Source organism: Equus caballus, chromosome 24, assembly GCF_041296265.1.
Source record: "Equus caballus isolate H_3958 breed thoroughbred chromosome 24, TB-T2T, whole genome shotgun sequence".
NCBI classification, from domain to species: domain Eukaryota; kingdom Metazoa; phylum Chordata; class Mammalia; order Perissodactyla; family Equidae; genus Equus; species Equus caballus.
In genome coordinates, this window is record NC_091707.1 from 49706942 (window position 1) to 49725385 (window position 18444).

The window sequence follows — 18444 nt, forward strand, 5'->3', positions numbered from 1 at the left end:
ATAGGGGAGATTACAGTGTTTTCAGAAATCTTCCAAATTTGTATAGTTACTCCTGAACTTGTATTTGCGTACCTTTCAACATTCATGCTGATAGTTCATAGATTTAAGGTTCTTGGTAATCTTCCCTTTTACTCTTTGCAAAATACTATGGAGGAGTGATTTTCAATTGTGTTTTACCACGACCCACAGTAAGGAATATATTTTAAATTGTGACCTGGCATATGCGCACATGTGTTTGTGTGTATTTAATATATATAACTGAAACTGAATTTTAACAATAATTGTACTTCTTTGTATAATGAAATAAAAACTTATCAAAGGTAACATCAAATATAATCTCGTTAATAATGTGGAAAAATCCAAAATAAACAATACAAAAAAAAAATAAGGAAAGAATTATTAATGTGGCAGGTGTGCTTGCCCCTAATAAATTCATTCCACACCAGAACAAGCGAGGATGATGCTCATCTTGGGTACTTGTGATATTTGATGTGGAGTGTGAGGAAGAAAGGGAGGGTTAAAGTAATTCTAAGATGTGTACCTGGAGAGTCACAGGGCTGTTTGTGCCTCTGTGTGTAAAAAGGTGGAGGGGAAATGAGCTGGATTTTTCTTTTCTCTTTTTTTAATTAAGATTGGCACCTTAGCTAACAACTGTTGCTAGTCTCTTATTTCCTTTGCTCTTTCTCCCCACCCATCCCCCCCCCCCCAGTACATAGCTGTACATTCCAGTTGTGGGTCATTCTAGTTGTGGCATGTGGGACACCACCTCAGCATGGCCTGATGAGTGGTGCCATGTCCACGTCCAGGATCCAAACCGGCAAAACCCTGGGCCGCCGAGGTGGAGCGTGCGAACTTAACCACTCGGGCACGGGGCTGGCCCCTCGATTTTTGATATGGAAAGTTGAAGAGCCATTCAAAAGGAAATGCTTTCTATATAATTTATGCTGTTTGTTTTAATCAAGAGAGGAATTTGTCTCTTGTTCACAGTGAACACAAAACTTCTGCATACTGTGTTGACATGGCATTGTAATAGTAAGAGATATAGAGTGGAAGTTATCAGTAAAAGAATTTATTGTAACATGAAAATTACTGAATAAATCATGCAAATTTTTCTCTTGCAGAATTATCAACTTATAGACATTTTTAGGCCTAGAGACATTTAGACATTTTAGTTCAGCCACTTATGATGGGACCATGATCCTAGATGATATAGTGACCCTAGGTTATGGGTTTAGAAATCATAGATTGGAATCCTGGCTCTAACCTTTAGTAGTTGGATGACTTTGGGTAAGTTGCGTTTTTTTTCCGGGCCTCAGTTTCCTCAACTGTAAAGTAAGGATAGAAATATATTGTGAAGGATAATGTGATAATGTGTATAAAGTGCATTGCCTGGCACATAGTAGACTCTTAAATGTTAATTTTTCTCTTATTCTTTCTTTGGTACTATTAAAAAATACATTTCTTGGTTGGACCAGTGGTGCAGTGGTTAAGTTTGCACGTTCCGCTTTGGCAGCCCAGGGTTCACCGGTTTGGATCCCGGGTGCGGACATGGCACCGCTCGGCAAGCCATGCTGTGGCAGGCGTCCCACATATAAAGTAGAGGAAGATGGCCACGGATGTTAGCTAAGGGCCAGTCTTCCTCAGCAAAAAGAAGAGGATTGGCAGCAGATGTTAGCTCAGGGCTAATCTTCCTCAAAAAAAAAATTTCTGTGATTCTAAAGTATAATGACTATACGGAGGGTTGAATGGTTCTCCTACTATGTGAATCTTTTAAGATGACACTTTGAAGATTTAACATTATTAAGGATTTGATTTTATAGTACTAACATATGAAAATATACTACATTTGAAAAATTACTGATGTTATGGATTGGTATTTAGTATCTTCTGCTTTAGATTCTTGAGTCGTCTTTGTCTTAAAAGAAGATTTTGTCTTTCTTGGCATTTTAATTCTCTAAGGTAGTTATTTAATTCATTTTGTTCTATTCAATAAAATAAACTCTAATAATTTGAGTAAAGAAATAATTAAATATCAACTATGTAAAGTTTAGTTTTCATCGCGAACGCAAAGCAAGGTCTGTGTGACGTCTGCTTTATTGTTATAAATTCAAGCACAGTGTCAGCAGCTTCTGTGTTGTATTTTGGATTTTGAGATGAGAGCTGCTCGGATTAGGGTCACAGGCTCTGTATATACAAATCATTTGAGATCCTGCACATAGTTGAACAATATAGCAAAGCGAGAATTCTGAGATTGATTTCTCCAGTAGTGACTGACTGTGACATCCTCATTTTTGAATAGCATCTGCTCCTTCTCCTCTCCCTTTTCCCATTGGTTTAGGATTAAATAAACTTTGAGGGTTGTCCGGCTAGGGAAAGAGCTAGGACTTGTTGCTATACAGTCAGAATTCTTGGTGTGTGAATTTGTCTTCCTCATCACACTTTGAGCTCTTAGAAGTTTGAAGCAAGGTAGAAGAATGGAGAAAGACAGTACTGTCAGTATCTAGATCTGTTCTAACAAGCACCTTCTTCTTTGTGGGGAAGGACATGGGTTTCATAAACTAGCACAGGTGACCTCATTTTTAGAGACACAATATAATGTTTCTGAAAGTACTTTAGGCAATATGATATGCTAAGAATTTCTAGTTCTTTTCTTGATTTCCCACAAATTGGTTATCATTTTATTTCCTTCCAGCATTGTTGAGGACGAGCTGTTTTTGAAACTGTATGTTTTAGAAGCATTAAGCAGCACCGTTGTGCGATTTTCTCTACTGCTGCGTAGCTTGGGATTGGGAGTGGTGGGACAAGTGCTTGGATGAGTTTGGTACGGTGGGTGCACAGGCTGGAAGAGAGGCAGTGTGCTGCCTGGGTTTTGAAGTTGTACAGGCTGGATAACTTTGGGCAAGTCATCATTCTAAGCCCTAACTTCCTCATCTATAAAATGGAGCTAATAATAGTATCTAATCTACCTCATAGTACTGTGAAAATTAATTAAGATGACTATAAGTAAGGTGCTTATTAGCATAATGCCTAGCAAATAGTATATTAGGTATTATTTTTATTGTTGTTAGGAGGAGGAGAATTAAAGTAAGGTTATTGATGAGAGTGTAATTGAAGTAATAGTTGGGGAGGTTCAGGCTGGCAAGGAAGAAAGTGAGACTGGGAGGAATGTTAGAAACTGGAGAATAAGAAGGAGCTGAGGGAATAGAAATGTGATGAGGGTGAAAAATGGATTTAGAAGTAGAAGAATAGATAAGAGCTTATAGCCAGTAAGTGAGGTCAGAATTTGAGATTCTGGCGATGGAGCATTTCGAGGTAAGGATAAGAATGCAGCCTTTGACATGGATTGCTAATGTGAAGTGGAGACAAATTCAGCTTAAATCAACAGATGTTCATGGGGCCCTTGCTGTGCGTGTGCTAGATACTGTGTTAAACACTGGGGAAGCTAATGTTTGGGTAACATCATTGGATTAGAGAGGGTCAAAAACTAGCTATTAGCCATCACTTGAATGATGAAATTACCCATGAAAATAGCAGGAGCTGGGATGACAACAGACTGTGAAACTTTTTATTATAGCAAAAAATGCCTGAGTCGATTGACTTGTTTTTCACTGGTTTAAGGTATTACTATAAATGGCTCTTTAAAATAGGTGCATCTCCTGATGGGAATAAAATAATTAGTAACATTAATTTAGAATTTAGAAGATAGCTGTCCTAAATTCTTTTATTTAACTAGCCTTTTTTTCCTTCTCTTTCCTTTTTAGCCACTAGTGTACAGATTAGGTGATTAACCCAGTTCTTTGTAGTTTTAGAGGAATGGTTTGCTGAGTGGGCTCGTGTCCTTTTTGTTTTGAGTGAGTATCCTAGAAAAGGAACATGTCCCAAAGAATAGCATAATTGGGGCAAAAAGGAGCAGCTCATGTTCTAGGTAGGATGGTTGTTCCTTGTGCCTTTCACTTGAAAGTGGTAGGTTTTGAAGTCGAGGAAGCTTAGTGTGTAAAAATAAAAAGTATGACATTGACTAAGCATTTATTTTAAAATTACGTATACTATATCAAACAACAGTCAAGTGAATTTTGTATTGTTGACTTAAACCTATGCTGATTGTTTTGGGGTTCCTTCCATTCAGTGATGATAGCATAGATCCATACATGTTTGGTTTATTTATGTTACCTGTGACCAAAGTCAGCTGGAGATAACAGCAGGTCCACAGCACCCAAGAAATCCCCAGGCATGCAAGCTCAGTACCCCACTTTAGCGTGGAGCCAGGTCTACTCCTCTCAGTGTCTCTTTTGTCTGACACGTGACCCTTTCTCACGCTCCTCCTCATGCTTTTTTCTAACGAGCCTTAGAGTAGACCACGTGATATCCCACCTCTGCCAACTCTTCTTTGCTGTATCACTTTAACGTTGTTATTCTGAAGAGGAGCCCTGTTGCTAGGACTAGCAGCAGTAGTGACGCCTGCAGTCAAGGTCAGATGGACCTTCCGCTACATTTGGACAAACAGCCGCTCTGTACTTGGCCCATTCACTCAGGTAGTCGAAAAAATGTGAAGAATCTGCAGTCTCCTCCTTTTTTGTTTGACTCTTCCTCTGTCATGGTAGCACTCGGAGTGTTGTCTCTGGATCAGCAGCATCAGCATCAGCTGGGAACTTGTTAGAAAGAGTTCTCAGGCCTCACCAGGATCTGCTGAACCTGACTCTCTGGGGGTAGGGCCTTGTTTTAACGCGTGCTCCCGGGTGATTCTGGTGCCTGCTGGAGTTTGCGGACCACTGCTTTAGCATGTTGTGGTTACCAACCTCTATACATGACCTCGACGTCTTTGACTTAATATATTTCTGCTAAGCTCAATGTATAGGTTGAAAATATGAGATAGCCATTGTTGTAGGTCAATAATTATCTAATATTGGCAGTCTTATATGGTGAGCTAATAGTTATTTTTTGTAAACCAGGGTTTCTTAGCTTGTTTTTGGTTGAGGACAGCTATTCTGTGTGTTGCAGGATGTTTGGCAGCCTCCCTGGATCCTGCCTACTACGTTACAGTGGCGTCTCTGAAATTGTTATGATCAAAAACGTCTCCAGGGCTGGCCCCGGGGCTGAGTGGTTAGATTCGCACAGTCTGCTTCGGCGGCCTGGGGTTTCGCTGGTTTGGATCCTGGGCGTGGACACCACTCATCCGGCCACGGTGAGGCAGTGTCCCACATAGCAGAGCCAGAAGGACCTACTAGAGTGTACAACTATGTACTGCGGGCTTTGAGGGAGAGAAGAAGGAAAAAAGATTGGCAATAGATGTTAGCTCAGGTGCCAATCTTTAAAAAGAAAAATGTCTCCAGACCTTGTCATACATGCTCTGGTAGAGGGGGCATCACTCCCAATTCAGAACCACTAGCGAACTCAGTTGCTTTCTCTTCTAAGCAATACTATCCAACACACTACCCATATTATATATATTTTTCTCCCTGAGAGGGAGAAGGGCCAGACATAAATTGATTACAGAAATTGAATTTAGATTTTGTGTTTGATAGAGATGATGGTGATTGCAATTTAGGTTCACTTTCTTTTTATATTTTTCCATGTGCTGTTTATAGTAAGCTGTGTCACCATAGACAGTTACTCACTTTTCTAATATCTTATTGCTGTCAAAGTCTGATGACAATCTGATTTTGTTTGTATTACTAAGTAACTTGCTGATTTTGCCTGGATGCCCAAAGGATTTTTCTTTTTCTTTAGAGTCCAGTAATATGTCTCAGTTTTGGTTATGCTAGTTTGATTTTTCTCAGGTATATCGCCTGCTCTTTTGAATCTTTTTTTATTTTTTCCCAATTAGTGGGCTGTTTTTTTGTTTCAATCCTGTTTTCCCTTGCCTTGAAGAAGCTCTTTAGTCTGATGAAGTCCCATTTGTTTATTCTTTCTATTGTTTCCCTTGTCTGAGGGGTTATGGTGTCCGAAAAGATTCTTTTGAAACTGACGTCAAAGAGTGTACTGCCTATATTCTCTTCTAGAGGACTTATTGTTTCAGGCCTAATCTCTAGGTCTTTGATCCATTTTGAGTTTATTTTTGTGAATGGTGAAAAAGAATGGTCAATTTTCATTCTTTTACATGTGGCTGTCCAGTTTTCCCAGCACCATTTGTTGAAGAGACTGTCTTTTCTCCATTGTAGGCGCTCAGCTCCTTTGTCAAAGACTAGCTGTCCATAGATGTGTGGTTTTATTTCTGGGCTTTCAATTCTGTTCCATTGATCTGTGCATCTGTTTTTGTACCAGTACCATGCTGTTTTGATTACTGTAGCTTTGTAGTATGTTTTGAAATTAGGGATTGTGATGCCTCCGGCTTTGTTTTTCTTACTCAGGATTGCTTTAGCAATTCGGGGTCTTTTGTTGCCCCATATGAATTTTAGGATTCTTTGTTCAATTTCTGTAAAGAATGTCATTGGGATTCTGATTGGGATAGCGTTGAATCTGTAGATTGCTTTAGGTAGTATGGACATTTTAACTATGTTTATTTTTCCAATCCATGTGCATGGAATATCTTTCCATCTCTTTATGTTGTCATCATTTTCTTTCAAGAAAGTCTTGTAGTTTTCATTGTATAAATCTTTCACTTCCTTGGTTAAATTCATCCCAAGGTATTTTATTCTTTTCGTTGAGATTGTGAATGGGATTGAGTTCTTGAGTTCTTTTTCTGTTAGTTCATTGTTAGTGTATAGAAACGCTACTGATTTATGTATGTTGATTTTATACCCTGCAACTTTGCTGTAGCTGTTGATTGTTTCTAATAGTTTTCCTAGGTATTCTTTGGGTTTTCTATATATAAGATCATGTCATCTGCAAACAGTGAGAGTTTTACTTCTTCGTTGCCTATTTGGATTCCTTTTATTTCTTTTTCCTGCCGAATTGCTCTGGCCAACACCTCCAGTATTATGTTGAATAGGAGTGGTGAGAGTGGGCACCCTTGTCTTGTTCCTGTTCTCAGAGGGATGGCTTTCAGTTTTTGTCCGTTGAGTATGATGTTGGCTGTGGGTTTGTCATATATGGCCGTTATTATGTTGAGGTACTTTCCTTCTATACCCATTTTATTGAGGGTTTTTATCATAAATGGATGTTGGATCTTGTCAAATGCTTTCCCTGCATCTACTGAGATGATCATGCGGTTTTTGTTTCTCATTTTGTTAATGTAGTGTATCACATTGATTGACTTGCGGATGTTGAACCATCCATGTTTCCCTGGTATAAATCCCACTTGATCATGGTGTATAATCTTTTTGATGTATTGCTGTGTTCGGTTTGCCAGAATTTTGTTGAGGATTTTTGCATCTATGTTCATCAGTGATACTGGCCTGTAGTTTTCCTTCTTTGTGTTGTCCTTGAATCTTTTTTTATTCAGAGAAAGCTTTGACTTTCTTCTTTAGGGACTCTTATTTAAAGTATGTTGGATCTTCTTGGCTTATCTGTCACTTTCTCTCAAATCTTTTTTTATTTTTAAATTTTCCTTCATTTCATGTGTTGTTTTTCTTAAGGCATTATCTATTATATTTGTTGACCCTTGTGTTCTTTCTAGTTTAGTCTTTTCTGAAATACTTTCTTCCATTTCTTTCCTGAGTTCTATCACCTTATTTCTGAGTTTTCATAGTTGTGATTCCTGTGTTTTTTTCCATATCTTACACATTTTCTTAATTTTTTTTGCTTGTGGAGAAGTAGTAGATTATAGTTAGCTGTTTTGTGGGCATGTCTTTAGGAGTATTAGTTCACTCCTTATTCTCTTTTTTCTTTTAATAACTGTATATGGAATTAGATCATGATCCTTGTATATTTCTTATTTTTTATGTGAACTTAACTTCATAAACCTTAGAAGAAGTCGTAGTTCAAAATAGCTTTTCTAATTTCAAGATTCTAGAATGCCCTCTCTCTTTTTTTGTAGTGTTCCATATAGGATGCCTTACTTTCTGAGGTTTCTGGGTTCTGTTTCTCTACATTACTTTTATTTGGACCTTCTCTTTCCTTTGTGATCTGTTGTTTCTGTGCTGCTCCATTCAGATTCTGTTTCCTAGAATTTTTCTTCCATGTGGGGCTTTGTTCTAGATGTTTTGAGAGCTCATGGGATAAGCCCCTTCAGTTATTATTATGGACTCATTGACCTCATTAGCTATTGGAATGTACAAAATCGTTCATAGTTTTAGCTGCTGCACACACACACATGTATTTTGAGTTTGTGTGGGAAATCATATCACTTAGTTATATGTAGATGTCGTGCATTGCTTTTTGTTTTACTCTCCTAGTTGCTATGTTTTTATGGAGGAATTCAGGAAATTTCAAAAACTGTGTGTCCACTGCTGCCATCTTCCTAGATGCCCTTCTGTCAGTCTTCCTTTTTGTATTTATGTACTTTGCACAGATTTACTGAGGTATTATTCAAGTACAATGAACCACACCTATTTAAAATGTGCAGTCTGATGACTTTTGACATATGTATGTGCCTATGAAACCCTCACCATGATCAAAACAGTAAACATATCCATTACCCCTGCAAGTTTTCTCGTGCCCCTTTGTAATCTCAACTTCATTTTTTTTCCCTCATCCCCAGGCAACCACCGATCTGCTTCCTGTCACTCTGGTTTAGTTTGCACTCTCTATGATTTTATATAAATGGAATCATACAGTAGTATGTATTCTTTTTAGTCTGGCTTCTTTAATTCAGCATAATTATTTTGAAGTTCATCCATGTTGTGTGTATCAGTAGTTGACTCCTTTTTATTGGTAGTAGTATTCCACTGTACGGATATATCACAATTTGATTATCTATCCACCTGTTGGTGAACATTTGGGTTGTTTCCAGTTTTTGTCTATTACAAACAAAGTGGCAATGAATATTTGTGTTCAGGTGTTTCTTTGGACATCTGCTGTCATTACTCTTGGGTAAATAAGAGTGGAATGTTTAGGTTGTTTGGAAGGTGTATGCATAACCTTTTAAGAAATTGGCAGACTTTTCCAGAGTAGTAGTACCATTTTACATTCCCAGCAGCAGTGTATGGGAGTGCTCTTCATCCTTGCCAGCATTGGGTATGTTCAGTCTTTATAATTTTAGGCATTCTAGTCTGTGTGTAGGAGTATCTTATTGTGGTTGTAATTTGAATTTACCTAATGATTAATTTTGTTGAGCATCTTTTTCATGTGTTTATTTGCCATTTGTATATTTTCTTTGGTAAGTTTTGAAATCTTTTGTCCATTTTTTGTTGGATATTCTTATTATTGTTTAGTTTGAGTTCTGTATGTATTCTAGATACAAATTGTTTGTTGAATATCTGTCTTGCAAATATTTTACACCAGTCTATGGCTTGCCTTTTCGTTTTTGTAACAGTGCATTTGAAAAACAAAATGATGTTGATGATGTTGATTTTGTTGATTTTGTTGATTTTTTTTCTATTATTTATGTCTTTTGTGTCCTATTTGAGAAACATTTGTCAAACCCAAGGTCAAACCCAAAAGAACTGAGATTTTTTGCTAAGTTTTCCTCTAGAAGTTTTATAGTATTGGCTCTTACATTCAGGCCTGTGATCTTTGAGTTTACGTTCATAGACTGTTTCAGGTCGGGGAGAGAGTCATGCTTTGCATATGGCTATTCATTTGTTTCAGCACCATTTGTTGAAAAGATGATCATTTCCTCATTGAATTATTTTATCACCTTTGTTAAAAAATCAATTGCCCGTTTATGTTTGTGTCTATTTCTGGATACTGTGTTCTTTTCTAATGATCTACTTATCCGTCTTTATGCCGGTGCCACACTATCTTGGTTATTGTAGCTGTATAATAAGTTTTGAAATCAGATAGTATTAGCCTTACAAATTTCTTCTTGTTTCAAATTTGTTTTGCTTTTCTAGGTCCTTTACATTTCTGCATAAATTTTAGAATAAGCTTGTTTGTTTCTACGAAAAGCCGGCTGGGATTTAGATTGGGATCCTGTTAATTCTGTACTTCACTTTGGGAGATTGACATCTTAACAGTATCGAGTCTCTAATCCTTGAGTGATAAATCTCTCTCCATATGTTTAGATCTTCTTTATTTCTCTCAGCATGCTCTGTAATTTTTGGTCTACAGATCTTACACATCTTTTACCAAATTTTCCTGATATATTTCATATTCTTATGTTAATGTAAATTGGATTTCTTTTTAAATTGCTGTTCATGATTCTTCCTTTCAGGTATGTAGACATGCAGTTGACTTTCGTATATGGACCTTGTATCCTGCTGTAGTGCTGGACTTATGAATTAGCTCTAGCTATTTTGTACCTTTCTTCGGCTTTTTGCCACAGACAATCATGTTGTCTGTGAATAAAGAAAATTTAACTTCTTCCTTTGCAATCTGTAAGCCTTTAATTTCTTTTTATTGCCTTATTGCACTAGCTCAAACCTCCAACACAATGCTGAATAGAAGTGATAATGGTGAACATCTTTGCCTTGTTCCTGGTTAGGGAGAAAGCATCATTCATTCTTTCACCCTTAAGTATGATGTTAGCTGTAAGTTTTTCATAGATGCCCTTTACCTGAAAGGCATTCTTTATCTAGGAATTTTGGGTTTGCTGATAGGTTTTCTTTTTGTTTTTGTTTTTTTTTTTTGCTGAGGAAGATTTGCCCTCAGCTAACATCTGTTGACAATCTTCCTCTTTTTGCTTGAGGAAGATTTGCCCTGAGCTAACATCTGTGCCACTCTTTCTCTATTTTGTATGTTGGTCGCCTGCCACAGCATAGCCACTGCTGAGTGGTGTAGATCTGTGCCCAGGAACCTAACCCGGGCTGCCAAAGTGGAGCATGCCGAACTTAACCACTAGGTCATGGGGCTGGCCCCTGGGTTTGCTGATAGTTTTAAATCATGAATGAATGTTGGATTTATCAGATTTCTACAACTATTAAGATGTTCATATGTGTTTTTTAAAAATTCTGTCATATTGCTATTTTAAAATTAAACTTATTTAGATATAGATTCACATATAGTTGTAAGAAATAATAGAGATACCCATGTACCCTTTTCCTCGTTTCTCTTATAGTACTATCTTGAAAAACTTAGTAATAATATCACAATAAGGATATTGACATTGATACAATTAAGATAGGTAAGATTTCCATCACCCCAGGATCCCTCATGTTACACTCTCATAGTCACATCCATTTCCTTCCTGCCCCATGCCTATCCTTAATAAACCCTGGAAACCACTAATCTGTTCTCCACTTGTATAATTTTATCACTTCAAGAATGTTATATAAATGGAGTCATACAGTATGTAACCTTTTTGGGTTGGCTTTTTTCACTCAGCATAATTCTCTGGAGATTCATCAAGTTCTTGCATCTATCAATACTTTGTTCCTTTTTATTGAGCAGCATTCCATGGTATGGATGTACCACAGTTTGTTTAACCATTTACCCATTTAAGGACATATGGGTTGTTTACATTTTTTTGGTTCAAATAAATTTGCTGTAAACATTCATCCACAGATTTTTATGTGAATGTAAGTTTTCATTTATTTGGGATTAATGCCCGAGAGTGCAATTGCTGGGTTGTATGTTATTGAATCTTTATTTTTAAGAAACTGAAAAATTGTTTTCTAGAGTGGCTGTACCAGTTTACATTTCCACCAGCAATGAATGAATGACCCAGTTTCTTTTCATTTTTTTGGTATTATTTTTAATTTTAGCCATTCTCATAAACGTCTAGTGATATTGTCATTTTACTTTACATTTTCCTATGGTTAATGAGGTTAAACATCTTTTCATGTGCTTATTTAGTCTGTATATCATCTTCAGTAAAATGTCTCTTCATGTCTTTTGCCTATTTTCTCATTGGATTATGTGCTTTATTACTGTTGAGTTTCAAGAGTTCTTTTTATTCTCTAGATATACAAGGCCTTTGTCAGACATTTAGTTTGCAAATATTTTCTTCCAGTCTGTGGCTTGTCTTTTCATCCTCTTTAACAGAGTCTTTCACAGTTTCACAGTTTTTAGTTTCGGTGAAGTCCAATTTACCAGTTTTTTCCTTTTATAGATCATGGTTTTGGTGTCAAGTTTAAGAACTCTTTGCCTAGCCCTAGATTTAGAAGATTTTCTCCTGTGTTTTTTTCTGAAAGTTTTATAGTTTTACATTTAAGTCTGTGATTTGTTTTGAGTTAATGTAAGGCTTAGGTCAAGGTTCTTTCTTTTCTTGCCTGTGGGTTCCAGTTGCTCCAGCACCATTTGCTGAAAAGGCTTCTCCACTGAATCACCTTTGCCCCTCTGTCAAAAATCAGTCAGGCGTATTTGTGGAGGTCTGTTTCTGGGTTCTCTTTTTTGTTGCATTGATTTATGTGTCTATCCCTCTGCCAATACCATGCAGTCTTGGTTACTGCGGCTATGTAATAAGTCTTAAAATTGAGTAGACAGATGTTTTCCAGTTTATTCTTCTTTTTAAAAATTGTTTTAGCTGTTCTAGTTTCGTTGCCTTTCCATATAAATTTTAGAAAAATATTGTCTATGTCTTGTTGGGATTTTGATAGGAATTGTGTAAAACTTATACACTGATTTGGGAGAATTCACATCTTTCCTATGTTGAATTTCCCAATCTGTGAGCAAAGTATGTCTCTCTAGTTATTTCGATTTCCTTTGATTTCTTTTATTAACATTTTGTAGTTTTCAGCATGTCTTTTACTTTTGTTATTTTTTTTGTCATTTTTCTGAGTGATTGTAAATGATGCTGTATTTTTAATTTCAGTGTTTTTGTTGAAATTTGTCAAATGGTTTTTTTTTGCATTGATTGATATGATCATGTTATAGTTTTCTTCTTTAACTGGTTAGTATGATAGATTACGCTGATTTCAAATATTGAACCAGCCTTACATCCCTGGGGTAACCCCATTTGATCATGGTGGATAATTCTTCCTTTTATATATTACTGTATTTTATTTGCTGGTATTTTGTTAAGGATTTTTGCATCTATATTCATGGGGGATTTTGTTCTGTACGTTTTCTCTTGTCTTTGCCTGGTTTTGATATCAATGTAATAGCAGTTTCATCAAGTGATTTAGGCAGTGTTCCCTTCTCTTCTGTTTTCTGGAAGAGCTTGTGTCGAGTACTATGAGTTCCTCATTAAATGTTGGGTAGAATTCTTCAGTGAAACTGACTGGGCCTGGAGATTTTTTTTAGGCATTTTAAAATAGGAATTCAGTTTTTTAAATAGTTGTAGGACTATTCAAATGGTGCCCTTCAAATTGGATGAGTTGTAGCAGTTTGTGTTTTGTGAGGAATTGGTCCATTTTGTTTAAGTTGTCAAATTTGTGTGTAGAATTATTCATAGCATTCTCTTATTATCCTTTTGATGTCTGCAGGGTCTGTAGTGATGTACCCTGTTTCAATACTGATAGTGGTAATTTGTTTCTTCGCTCATCTTTTCTTTGTCAGTTTTGCTAGAGGTTAGTCAATTTTATTGATCCTTTAAAAGAACCAGGTCTTTGTTTTGTTTATTTTCTCTATTGTTTTATGTTTTTATTTCATTGATTTATGCTCTTCATTATTTCCTTCCTCTGCTCGCATTTTGATTATTTTGTTCTTCCAGGTTCTTGAGGTGGAAAGTTAGGCTATTGGTTTGAGATTTTTCCTCTTCTCTGATGTATGCATTAGTGTTATAAATTCTGTCTCTGTACTTTGTGTCCCACAAATTTTAATATGTGGGACATATCTATTACTGATTTCTAGTTTGACTCCATTGTGGTCAGAGAAAACTCTATGTGTGATTTCAATTTTTAAAAATTTGTTGAGGATTGTTATGTGGCCCAAGGTGTGGTCTTTCTTAATATATGTTCTTTAGACACTTGAAAAGAATGTGTATTCTGCTGTTGTTTGATGGATTATTCTATAAATGTCAGTTAGATCTTGTTGGTTGATGGTGTTGTGACTTCTTCTATATCCTTGATGATTTTCTGTCTAGTTGTTCCATTAATTGTTGAGAGAGGGGTGTGGAAATCTCCATCTACCTGTGTATTTGTCTATTTCTCCTTTGAGTTTCATTAATTTTTGCTTTACATATTTTGCAACTCTGTTTGGTATATTCTCATTTAGGATTGTTATGTCTTCTTGGTGGATTTCCTCTTTTATCACTGTATAGTGTCCTGGTCTGTCTCTGGTGATTTTCTTTTCTCTGAAGTCTACTTTATCTGATACTAATATAGCCACTCCTGCTTTCCTTTGATTCACATTTCTATGGTATATCATTTTCTGTCCTTTGCTTTCAACCTGCTGATATTGTTATATTTGAAATTAGTTTCTTGTAGGCTGCATTTAGTTCAGTCATGTATTTTAATCCACTCTACCAATCCCTGTCTTTTAATTGATGCATTTAGACCATTTACATTTAATGTAATTATTGATATTTGGGGGCTTAAGTCTACCATTTTATTTTTTGTTTTCTGTTCTTTTTTTGTTTCTTTCATGCCATGCTTTGTCTTCATATCTGTGAGGAATTATTAGAGATCGTATTGGTTTTTCTTCCTGATTGCAAAGTTAGTGAATAAAATTCACCAAGTGTTCAATATTAAATATCCTTGACATCACTTCACTCAGTGAGCTGTTCATTCATCCATCCTTTTAAGAGACATTTATTGAACCTGTGCTCTGAGCTAGGTGTTGTCATATGCAGCATTACTGTCGCAGATATTTCTTCTCTTCCTCAGTTCTTTAGTAGTCTGTTTGTTTCCTGTGGCCGTAGCAAATGACCACAAACTGGATGGCTTAAAGCAACAGAAATTTATTCCGTCCTGGTTCTCGAGGCCAGAAGTCTGAGATCAGTGTTGCTCAGTCAAGGTCAAGATGTCAGCAGGGCTCTAGGGCAGAATCTTTTCTTTGCCTCTTCCGGCTTCTAGTGGTTGTCAGCATTCTGTGACTTGTGGCAGCATCTCTCCAGTCTCTGCTCTGTGGTCACATTGCCTTCTGTCTGTCTGTCTCTTTTAAGGAAACTTGTTGTTGGGTTTATAGCCTACTTGGATAATCCAAGATGATCTCTTCATCTCAAGAGCCTTTTGCAAGTTAAGACACCATTCATAGGTTCTAAGATTAGGGTGTAGACATATTTTATGGGGGACCACCATTAAACCCACTGCAGGTAGTATTTTTATATGCAACCTAAATTTTCCTTTTCTGATCTTCTCCCCATCTTGGCCTGGGTCCTCTATTTCAGTCCCTTTCTTGACTTTGTCTTTTAAAGAGTTCACTTAGAGAGTGGTGAGAAGAGAGGAATGATTGTGCTGACCTGTAGTTTACAGCCTGCCATACTGCAACAGGGAAAAAGAGCTTTCTTCACAGCGGGGAAGCTTCACTTACAGTCAGAACATGCTTCTTCTTAACAGGACTTATACAACTCTGAAGCGAGTATATCATACTTTAAAAAACCTTTAAAAATCATGTTAAAGTCTGTGTACATATAATAACAAATAGTCCCATCTGAAGAGCTGAGTAAAAATAATTTTAATTAAGATAAGTAAATATTATGGCATCAGCAATTAGCATTTAAATTGGTATCAGTTAAGAACAGGTGAAACTTTCCTTTGAGGTGATACCACATTTACCAGCATCTTTTATATGTATATTTCAGGTGCTTGCACAACTATGTCACTTAGTTTATGTTTTAAAAGCAAAGAGCTTTTTTGCATGGAAATGGTTTTTCAGAAGAGTTGGACACCTTTTCTAAGGTATATTAGACCACTAGAGTATCACTGAAATTATTTTGGTAAAGCCTTACTGACCTAATGAATGTTATGTCAAAAAGGTACTGTATAGGGGCTGGCCCCGTGGCCGAGTGGTTAAGTTCGTGGGCTCCGCTTCGGGGGCCCAGGGTTTCGCTGGTTCGGATCCTGGGTGCGGACATGGCACGGCTCATCAGGTCGTGCTGAGGCGGCGTCCCATGTGCCACAACTAGAAGGACCCACAACTACAATATATAACTATGTACTGGGGGCATTTGGGGAGAAAAAGCAGACAGAAAAAAAAATGTACTGTATAAATATATCCTACTGACTTTTAAGAATCTTGAATATATCTTTAAGAAGTTTCTGGCAACTCATAGAGTCAGGCTAGTGCAACAGGTAGTTGTATGATTCTGCTGTAGTTGATTCTGTTGCTGTCCCTGCTGTTGTTGTGATTATTAATATTTTACCACAGTGAAATTTTACCACTTATGTTTTTTAATAAAGTACAGCAAACTGGCAGGTCACAGGAAAAAAATAAGGTAGAATTTTAAAATGACTATTTAATAACAGTCTTCAAGACTTTTCAACTTACAACGTGTGTGTAGATAGAGAATCTTGTTTTAGCATAAGCATAATTAATATTCTCATGCATTTGTTAAAAGATTTACTTAATGAAATTTCAGTTCTGGTTTTATTTTTGTATCCAGATGATGTGTTTACAACTTTGTCAGAAGTCTGAGTGTTTATCATTAAAAGTAGTCATTTTCAATTTAAACCCCACTTTTTATAATTGTAAACCAGGAATTCAGCTTTTAATCACAAATTTTAAATTTCTGTTTTCTTCGAAAGCGCTGGTCAAGATATCCAAGGAACAAGTGTGATTGCAAATCTTCCATGTTTGATGCGACAGAATCCAGCTGAGACGCTTCGGAGAGTCTTGCCAAAAGTTAGAGTAAGTTGGTGCAAAATAAGATTTAAATTTACCTTTTTTTTCCTAGTAGCATGTTGTCATTGTCAGGAGGAAATTGCAGAGCTTTGATGGCTGATCTTTTGTACCTGATCATTGAGTGGAGGAAATACTGTGATCCACATTTGAATTATAGTGAAACTAGGGAAATTAGCTGATGGGAAAGGAGAAATCCAGATCTTAACTTAGAACGATTTCTTTAGTCATTTTCTTGGTAGAGACATTTTAATAAGGTTAGTTTTTCACTAGCTCAAAAAAAAAGAATCTTAATTAGTCCTACAAAATCATACCTATCTTATTTGGTATTCTGTTGACATAAATCTATATTAATAGTATTCTACAATATTGATAATATAACTTAACTGATATTTCTAATAATGACTCTGTGGTGACTTCTAAAGAATAAATTGAATAAAGACCGAATTGTGGCCATCACGATGTTAGTTTTATATTTATTTTATTGCTTCCTAAATTCTTCAGAATTAGTTTTCCTGCTTTAAACAAAAATATTTGATGTACTAGGACATTCTTTCCTCTTGACTATTTAATATTTATTATTAGTATCTATATTAAATATTTAATACATAATATTTACTTATTTGTACCTGTGTGCAAAGTGCTATTCTTTATAAGAACTTGAATGAACAAACAGACAACAATCCATGTGTCCTCAGGGAGCTTACCTGCTAATGGACTCAGGGAGGTCACAGACTAATGGGGATTATGTTTGCTAGTAGTGAGTTTTGTATACTTTGCTTTGACTTTTTGTTTGGTTATAACTTTTTCATTATTTTTTGGTTAATTTATACATATTTAAAATACTGTAATTATTAGTGTGTCCTTGGGTTTATTTTTAGGCATATGTGGCATGGTTCCAGTTACCGTCATTTGGATCAGTGACGTACCATGTTATTTTTATGAGATGCTCACATTTCTATTCAGGCAATATGAATTTTTTTACTGGTTACAATGATGAATTGAGATGTTAATTTTGGCATTCTGTGTGATTCAAAAATGAGTCAAGCTTTTTCCTATGTGTTGTTCTCAGCATCATGCCATAGTTTCAGTGGAATTAGGTCTGCACAGTCCAGGTTTAATTTCGCATTCAACTTCAGTGATGTTAACTGCTTGATAGCGTGATACCTGCAAGTGCCAGTGAAACAACAGTAGAAGGGAACAGGTGGTTAGTGCTCTTGACTAAGGAGTTATTGTGTGTAAGTAAATTAGATTTAAAGCTAAAAATACTGAGCATACTATACACTCTGTGTTGAACAGGCTGGATCTGGTCCATAGGCAGCGTACTGAATGTCTAAAGTTTCGCAAAGCAAGAATAAACAATGAAGGATAGAGTATTGACCTCTAGAGGTCTCTAAATTATTTTGAAAAAATCCCTTTACTAATGAGTTCACAGTAAAGTTAGTTAAATAATAACTCCCCAAAAATCTTAATTTCATGGGAATATATAAAGAATATTATACACTCATATATAGAGCATATTTATACAAAGAATCAAATGTATCTGCTGAAACTATATAACTGAGTTATGGAAGATATGATTTTAATAAGCTTTTAAAGTAATTAAAATTAATCTGTAATACAGAAGATTAACTGAATAAATGGATATAAAGAAAATGTATACTAATGAGTATGTATTAAGAAAACTTTTATTTATTGCTGAATGATTTGATCCATTTCTTTAGTTAATCAACAAGCAACCGTTTATTTAGGACTCTCATTTATCTTGCCCTGTACTAAAAAAGATACAAAAAAGGTAGAAGGCTG

At 36.1% G+C, this 18444-nt stretch overlaps 1 protein-coding gene across 2 annotated transcripts in view; it reads left to right on the forward strand.

The window, feature by feature from the left end:
- The window catches only part of PPP4R4 (protein phosphatase 4 regulatory subunit 4), a 107836-nt gene that overhangs the window by 19953 nt on the left and 69439 nt on the right, over positions 1–18444 (forward strand). For both annotated transcript variants that reach the window (XR_002803657.2, XM_023628327.2), the window contains exon 3: positions 16545–16647. Coding sequence is in view for 1 of the 2 variants with exons in the window: in XM_023628327.2 (XP_023484095.1) it covers positions 16545–16647 (103 nt within the window). In the remaining variant the exon portion in view is untranslated. The remainder of the gene's footprint in view (positions 1–16544; positions 16648–18444) is intronic.